Consider the following 9,131-nt stretch of genomic DNA (forward strand, 5'->3'; position numbering starts at 1 on the left):
GTCTGAGGAGATTGTCCCCAACACCACAGATCGCATTCGCAACACTGTCCAGTGATGCTGCATCTCCCTGCAAAGGATCATCTCCTCCTCTCTCAGGCGCCTCACAGCCATCACCTTCTCAAAGACCTTTCTCTTTGTCCGGAGGTCAGCAGCAGCTGCAGTTTAACAACATCAGATGGGAAAACATAGCAGCATATTATGATTCAAGAACAAAACATTCAACTGCTGCTCAGATACTGGGAGTTTGTTTAAAAAGGATATTTAGAAATCAAGAGCTTACGTTCACTTGTGCTCTGCCAGGGCCAAACGTCGCTCTGCATGAGGGCATCACTGGATACGATTTGCTTTGTTGCTTGTTTCCTTGTTGTAGTCGTCAACAGCAGCCGCCAAGCGTTTCTTCTCATCTAAGATGACCTTGTGAATTCTGTGTCGCCTCTTGTTGCTATCTGTAAATAATCATAAAAAGGAACACCTTCACATAATGCATATATTTACATTTTAATCTACACTCATCAATTCGTTTGCTAGAACAAATCACATCCAGCTTAAACAAACCTGGATCTGATTTTATTCTGTTTACAAAGTAGCTGTACAAGCTGTACAAACTGAGCATCAAACGGTCCGTTTCAAAGAAACTGTGACACCATTTTGTCTGTAAAGACTTTGTGTTCGCACTCTGATGATGACGACAAGCTCCTCTACTCGTGCCTGCAACGCTCCAAGGCTGCCATCAGTTTGATCCGTTTCTAAGTGAGAGGAATATTAATCAGAACACAGGATGAGTAACAGTCACCAAACTACAGTGGACTCTGTAATCACTGACTTGATGATATTCATTATAAGACATCTGGAGCCTTCATGTGCTGCATTATCATGAGATAACAAGTATGTTGGTGTTCAGCTTTATAAAACCAACTAGTACGACATCACTTCAACCCAGGTCCAATCCAATTTGATCAAACGCAACAACTCTGCCATCAATTCTGCTTTTACAAGCTTATTTTTCATTGTTTGTTGACACTGTCAGAAAGATCTTAACTCTAAGTTCTTTAATGAGGCCATGGTGGGTCCTGTTGTTATACACGAGTGCATTATATTGAGACTCACCTTCAGCCCATTGCTGCAGTGTGTCGTCATCCACACCCAGCTCATTTCTGCTCGCATTCAGGCTCTCCACTTGTTCTCTAAAGATCCTTATGATCTAAGAATACATTAATAAATGTCATTCATATGGACATTTTTAGAGTACTGGTGTTTTTGCCCCATTACCACACACATTAAAATGGGTGTTGAAAAAATGACCTTTAGATATCTCTGGCTCAAAGTGCGGCCCAGTTGTTCCACTTTCCTTTTGTTCCAGCCCAAAGCCAGGAGGCTCAGCATGTCTGTTCGCCCTGCATTTCAGTTAGTATACAAATAAGAATGAATGAGCAGGAGACTGAGTGGAATCTCACACACAGACACACACCTGCTTTAGACATGTACTTCGTTGTGATGGCCGCCCTAGACAGGAAACTGTTTACTTGTTCCACCTCTTCTCCAACTGTAGAACCGGCCCCATCCTGAAACGCACCTCCCCATTTGATCTATAGAAAGGAGGTCACAATACATGACTGCTGAATTCATTCAACCTTATAACAAAATGTCTTAAACGTATCCAAGACTACAAGCTGCAGTATACCTCGCACATCCAAGTGTGAGCTACTCAAAATGAAGTACACATTAAGATAAAGTCAAGTAAATAGTATTACGACAACACCAAGAGAAAAACAAAATAAATATCCACCCATCCAAATATGTATCCACACACACACACGTATGAGTATATGGTTATGGCGTTAACGTCATTTTAACAAGATTAACGCTGACAGCACTGATATATATGTGTATCTTACATCATTTGTGTGTCTCTGGATGTATTTCACAAACTCAGCAACTTCCTCATCTTTCTCAATGAAGACACCTTCAAAGTTCCCCTGCTCTGAAGTGCTGAACGAACACGGTGACAGTTGTTTGAAAAGAAACATCAAAATACAATTTTTGTACAAATCCATATTTGATTTATGTACACAATGCATAACGTACCTTGCATTTGATTGAAAGTGATAAAGCTTGCAGTTTCCATCAACTGAGACGGCGAGCATGTCTGGAGTGCAGGCAGGGCAGCTAAAGCATGGCTCCTTGCACATCCTGTCCACCTCACACTTTACAGCACTCCACTCCAAGAAACCTTTACTGAAGGCATCAGCTGATATTCGGCCAGTCTTTTAAGTAGAGGACAAACAACAGAATATTCACGGACAGTCATCATAAACATTGATTTGCACAATTTCCTTAAACTTGACAAATTTAGAAACTCACCCTTCCAAAATGGGCTGTTCGTTCATCCAGCACTTTGACAAAGGTCTTAAGTGACATCCCTGCTGCAGCTTCTTAATGTCATAGAAAGACTGAAAGACATCCATTGAAAACAGGGTGCAGAAATTTAAGGTGCCAGGCCAATATCCACCACCCTGGAATTCCTTAACTGAGGGGGACCACATTAGGCCACAGCTGGTGCAGCTCACCACTGGCAGTGCAAGGTTATAACGGCCTTTAGGAAGGATAAGGAGAAATCCAGTCATGGCTCAACAAAGACATTCATTTTTTCCCATGTTGTTTTCAAAGCGGTCTGGTAAATCCAAATGACCTTTGACAGGTGCCCACATATACTGCGGGCCGAGGGTAATTCAAAACAATGTAGCAATGTACAATTTGCAATAAAACCTGCAAACACATCTATTGTGTATGTACTGTGTGACAAAAGAGCAACTTACCATTTATGGTTACAAGAGCCACAATTGCACCGGGTGAAACCTCAACGTTACAGAGGTTTCACTCTGGGGCCTTGAAAGCTGGAGGTTGCACCCATACCCCCTCACCCTTGAAGAACGTTTATCATGGTTTAAGGATTTGTTTTTTATTCAGTGGTCAGACTGGAGAGCACTGCAGCGGGTGTTTAATGAGGTCGATAAGACAATGAAGAGAGACAAGGTCAACTCTTCTTATGAGAATATTAGGAAGCGTCTTGTATATGATCAGCTCGCTCATGGCCCGAAGATTGGTTTACCTTCTGCCATGTTCAGGCCAAAAATCATCAAAAACCCTGAGGACTGAAAAAAAAAACAAAAAAAACAAAAGGTAGGTTGTCTCTGTGTGAGAGACGTTGGCATTATACTCAATATTTTTAAAAAATGCAATGTGTGGATTTCTTTTACAGACAACATCTGCCATGTTGTGGACCGCTCAGAGTCTCCCCCTCCAGCACTGCTAATCCAGATGTTGGGTCTGTGTTTCCACAAGTCCCGCGAATTCTAGAGACTTATTCATCATGAAGAAAACAAGACAGTCGATCGATCGATTATGTGCGCAAGGGAGGCCACCACGAAAATGACCTCCAGATCCTCCTCCTCCTGCTGCCTTTTATTGAGAGACCGTTCACACAAAACACGTCAGAACAAAGCCACGCCCAGACAAGGCATTGTATGTATATGTGTGAACTTCTGTAAGAATGTGTGTGTGTGTGTGTGTGTGTGTGTGTGTGTGTGTGTGTGTGTGTGTGTGTGTGTGTGTGTGTGTGTGTGTGTGTAAGAGAGAGCTTGAGAGAAGCTGAGCTTTATTCAAAGTGATTTGAAACAAACTGCAGCAATAAGGGCAAACTAGTGCACAGTTATGTTTACGTGAGCGTTATTTTGTATGCATTTGTACAGTTCCATAACTGTGAGAATACATTGATAGCATTTAACTCTAGTAACAGGCATTTGTACCAGTAAGCATGAAAAAGTAGGGAAAAGAACTAGTATGTAAGCACTGACTAGTACTGTAAAGTATATGTGTATATAGGGCAATCGTGGCTCAAGAGTTCGCAGTTCATCCTGTAATTGGAAGGTTGCCAGATTGAGCCCCGCCTCCGACAGTCTCGGTCGTTGTGTCCCGGGGCAAGACACTTCACCCGTTGCCTACTGGTGGTGGTCAGAGGGCCCGGTGGCGCCAGTGTCCGGCAGCCTCGCCTCTGTCAGTGCGCCCCAGGGCAGCTGTGGCTACGATGTAGCTGCCATCACCAGTGTGTGAATGTGTGAATGACTGAATGTAGTGTAAAGCTCTTTGGGGTCCTTGGGGACTAAGTAAAGCGCTGTACAAATACAGGCCATTTACTGTGCGTGTGTTTATGCTCAAGTGTATGAATAAATTAGTCAGTTTTAAACAGTTGCAATTTAAACAGTAGAAGAGTGGCACTATATTTATATATTTATAAAGAATTTCAAACAACAATTAATTGATGCTCAAAGCAGGTTTATTTAATTAATATCCAGATTTCCAATTAGTTCCCAATTCATTCAGCAGCAAATCACATCACCAGTCACTTCAAGGCTGTATGTATTATTGTAAGGTAGACCCTACAATAGTACATACAGAGAACCCAACAATCATATGACCCCCTATGAGCAAGCACTTTGGCGACAGTGGGAAGGAAAAACTCCCTTTTTACAGGAAGAAACCTCCGGCAGAACCAGGCTCAGGTCGGGGCGGCCATCTGCTGCGACCGGTTGGGGTGAGAGAACGAAGACGTTTGTTGTAGGTCTGATTGAAGGACTGATGTGATGGTAAGTTGTCTGCTGCTCCGCTTTGAATATTGAGAGATTAGTTGATGGATTTCAAGCCAAATTGTGCCCAAGTTTAAGACCATATTCATTGGTTGTTTTTGTTGATGTTATTGTTTTGGGCTTTTTTTCCACAAGAATTTCTAGCTCCCCTAGAATTCTGGCCACCCAAACGATGATTGCTGCTGAGAGAGCACAAGGTTTTGTCCCCCTGTACTATTCATGTCAGTGCAGGGGGTTCTCCTTGAGAGGCCAGGGTCGAAAAAGGGATGCTTCAGAACCTCCGAGGGTGTTATGCGCTGATTTGCATCCAAGGCCAACATTTCTTTGATTAGCCTTACAAATAATGTTTGGCCATTTTCCGGTCCTCGCCTAACCTTCAGCAGTTGTTCGAGGTCATCGAGACGCTTAAGTTTTATATATCGAGTTTCCTTGGATCGATAATCTGTCTCGTATTGAAATTGTTCTGGGGTCTTAAATGTCCAGCGCTGTTCGTTGTGGTTATCCTCGATGAAATAGCTGTCAGTGTACAAGCCAGACTCTAGAAGATGGTCTGGTAGCTGACCCTGGGTTTCAATTATGAATTTCAAAACGTCATAATCGTCTTCCCCAGGATAGAGAGGCACCCCTGTAGCAAGCTCCACAGCTACCAGCCCCAGAGACCACATGTCGATTGCTTTGTCGTATGGAATGCCAAGCATAACCTCAGGTGCACAATAACCAATTGTCCCCACACGGTCACCAGGAATCACTGCAGAGGTGTTACATGCGATGCCAAAGTCTATGAGTTTGACTTTGACTTGAGACTCACTGCGGTTCACAACCATGATGTTGACAGGTTTGAGGTCAGCATGCACTATTCCCACAGAACCCAGGTGGAACAGAGCATTTGCGAGCTGATTCAAAATTGGCCTGATTTCTCTCATTGGGAGACCTTGGTTATTCCGGTCCCCAATGTAGTCTGACAGGCTTTGGTCGAGGAGTTCGAAATTCAAGCAAATGCGCTCTCCATCGAGGAAATAGCCGTTCCATTCGACAATGTTGCACCTGTCTGGATCCAAGCGTCGTAGCTGCTCCAGGATGAAAATTTCCAGTTTTGCCTGGAGCAGAATTTCAGGGTCGCTCTTGTTGACTTTAATAGCAACCGTTTTGTTGTTTTTTGTATCGCGACATCTGGTTACCAAACCAAAGCCTCCTTCTCCAAGGAAGGCCTCTACCACGTGGTGATCTCCTAAAATGGTCCCTTCCGTTATTTGAAGATCATCTTCAGAGGCAGATGGGTTGGCTGAGGTGTTGATGTCTCTTTTTTGAGGAAATTCAACTGAGTTTTGGAAACTGCAGCTGAATTTTTGCGATCCATGACTTTTCCAGCTTGAAGGCTGCTGAGAGAGCACAAGGAGTTGTCCCCCTGTACTATTCATGTCCGTGCAGGGGGTTCTCCTTGAGAGGCCAGGGTCGAAAAAGGGATGCTTCAGAACCTCCGAGGGTGTTATGCGCTGATTTGCATCCAAGGCCAACATTTCTTTGATTAGCCTTACAAATAATGTTTGGCCATTTTCCGGTCCTCGCCTAACCTTCAGCAGTTGTTCGAGGTCATCGAGACACTTAAGTTTTATATATCGAGTTTCCTTGGATCGATAATCTGTCTCGTATTGAAATTGTTCTGGGGTCTTAAATGTCCAGCGCTGTTCGTTGTGGTTATCCTCGATGAAATAGCTGTCAGTGTACAAGCCAGACTCTAGAAGATGGTCTGGTAGCTGACCCTGGGTTTCAATTATGAATTTCAAAACGTCATAATCGTCTTCCCCAGGATAGAGAGGCACCCCTGTAGCAAGCTCCACAGCTACCAGCCCCAGAGACCACATGTCGATTGCTTTGTCGTATGGAATGCCAAGCATAACCTCAGGTGCACAATAACCAATTGTCCCCACACGGTCACCAGGAATCACTGCAGAGGTGTTACATGCGATGCCAAAGTCTATGAGTTTGACTTTGACTTGAGACTCACTGCGGTTCACAACCATGATGTTGACAGGTTTGAGGTCAGCATGCACTATTCCCACAGAACCCAGGTGGAACAGAGCATTTGCGAGCTGATTCAAAATTGGCCTGATTTCTCTCATTGGGAGACCTTGGTTATTCCGGTCCCCAATGTAGTCTGACAGGCTTTGGTCGAGGAGTTCGAAATTCAAGCAAATGCGCTCTCCATCGAGGAAATAGCCGTTCCATTCGACAATGTTGCACCTGTCTGGATCCAAGCGTCGTAGCTGCTCCAGGATGAAAATTTCCAGTTTTGCCTGGAGCAGAATTTCAGGGTCGCTCTTGTTGACTTTAATAGCAACCGTTTTGTTGTTTTTTGTATCGCGACATCTGGTTACCAAACCAAAGCCTCCTTCTCCAAGGAAGGCCTCTACCACGTGGTGATCTCCTAAAATGGTCCCTTCCGTTATTTGAAGATCATCTTCAGAGGCAGATGGGTTGGCTGAGGTGTTGATGTCTCTTTTTTGAGGAAATTCAACTGAGTTTTGGAAACTGCAGCTGAATTTTTGCGATCCATGACTTTTCCAGCTTGAAGGCTGCTGAGAGAGCACAAGGAGTTGTCCCCCTGTACTATTCATGTCCGTGCAGGGGGTTCTCCTTGAGAGGCCAGGGTCGAAAAAGGGATGCTTCAGAACCTCCGAGGGTGTTATGCGCTGATTTGCATCCAAGGCCAACATTTCTTTGATTAGCCTTACAAATAATGTTTGGCCATTTTCCGGTCCTCGCCTAACCTTCAGCAGTTGTTCGAGGTCATCGAGACACTTAAGTTTTATATATCGAGTTTCCTTGGATCGATAATCTGTCTCGTATTGAAATTGTTCTGGGGTCTTAAATGTCCAGCGCTGTTCGTTGTGGTTATCCTCGATGAAATAGCTGTCAGTGTACAAGCCAGACTCTAGAAGATGATCTGGTAGCTGACCCTGAGTTTCAATTATGAATTTCAAAACATCATAATCGTCTTCCCCAGGATAGAGAGGCACCCCTGTAGCAAGCTCCACAGCTACCAGCCCCAGAGACCACATGTCAATTGCTTCATCATATGGAGTGCCAAGCATAATCTCAGGTGCACAATAACCAATTGTCCCCACACAGTCACCAGGAATCACTGCAGAGGTGTTACATGCGATGCCAAAGTCTATAAGTTTGACTCTGACTTGAGACTCACTGCGGTTCACAACCATGATGTTGACAGGTTTGAGGTCAGCATGCACTATTCCCACAGAACCCAGGTGGAATAGAGCATTTGCGAGCTGATTCAAAATTGGCCTGATTTCTCTCATTGGGAGACCTTGGTTATTCCGGTCCCCTATGTAGTCTGACAGGCTTTGGTCGAGGAGTTCGAAATTCAAGCAAATGCGCTCTCCATCGAGTAAATAGCCGTTCCATTCGACAATGTTGCACCTGTCTGGATCCAAGCGTCGTAGCTGCTCCAGGATGAAAATTTCCAGTTTTGCCTGGAGCAGAATTTCAGGGTCGCTCTTGTTGACTTTAATAGCAACCGTTTTGTTGTTTTTTGTATCGCGACATCTGGTTACAACACCAAAGCTTCCTTCTCCAAGGAAAGCCTCCACCATGTGGTGATCTCCCAAAATGGTCCCTTTAGATATTCCAAGCTCATCTGAGCCGAAGGATGGGTTGGCTGACATGGTGTAATGTGTCTGTTTGCGCTGTGGATTGGTGAGAAACAAAACTGAACTTGTTTTGGTTTCTCTCGTAAATTGCTCTCAAAACTTCTCGAAAGGGTTTCAGTTGCTGCAGGTCAACGTCCGTTAAGCATAAAGTAACAGGTGAGCGCTCCTATTTATGGGTTTTGGGATCAAAGCAAAGTTATGACGTCAGAAAGGATCAAAGCAAAGTTACCGCGTCACAAGCGATCGAAGCGATTCTAATATGTGCGCATGCGCACATATGAGAAGCGATCGAAGGGATTCTAATATGTGCGCATGCGCACATATGAGAAGTGATCGAAGGGATTCTCATATGTGCGCATGCGCACACGTGCTTGTTTGTGTAATATTGTTCACACTAAACTTGACCCTAATCAATTTAATATCAGTCAATCAAAGAAAATGTTAGTTTTGGAAAATTTTAAAATGACATAACTGACAGTTAAAACATTTTTTGTTCATGTATTTGTATTTGTATTGTCTTCGGGTTTTTTTGCATACCATGTCAAGCTTTTCCAAAAAAAAGCCCTTTGCATAGCGGCTGATCCCACGCACCCAATGCAAAGCTTCTTCAAGCTGCTGCCGTCAGGGAGGAGACTGCGGAGTCTCCAGGCCAGGACCAGCAGACTGAAGGACAGCTTCATCCATCAGGCTGTCAGGAAGCTAAACTCCCTCCCGATTCTGCCCCCCTCTCCCCTCTTCTCCACCACGGTCTCACTGAACTCTGTCACACACACACACACACACACTCACTCTCTGACGCACTCACTGGCCTGCTCCAGTC

The 9,131-nt window shown here is 44.3% G+C and overlaps 1 protein-coding gene across 1 annotated transcript; it reads right to left on the reverse strand.

Moving 5' to 3' along the window:
• Positions 1–4,792: 4,792 nt before the first annotated feature.
• On the reverse strand, positions 4,793–8,326 carry LOC146676608 (uncharacterized). The gene has a single exon (XM_085401220.1). It carries the CDS (start codon positions 8,324–8,326, stop codon positions 4,793–4,795), a length of 3,534 nt encoding a protein of 1,177 aa, XP_085257346.1.
• Between the last annotated feature and the right edge of the window lie 805 nt (positions 8,327–9,131).

Source organism: Rhamphochromis longiceps, linkage group LG3, assembly GCF_057381845.1.
Source record: "Rhamphochromis longiceps isolate RC_006_pf linkage group LG3, R_longiceps_female_GT1.1, whole genome shotgun sequence".
Lineage (NCBI taxonomy): Eukaryota > Metazoa > Chordata > Actinopteri > Cichliformes > Cichlidae > Rhamphochromis > Rhamphochromis longiceps.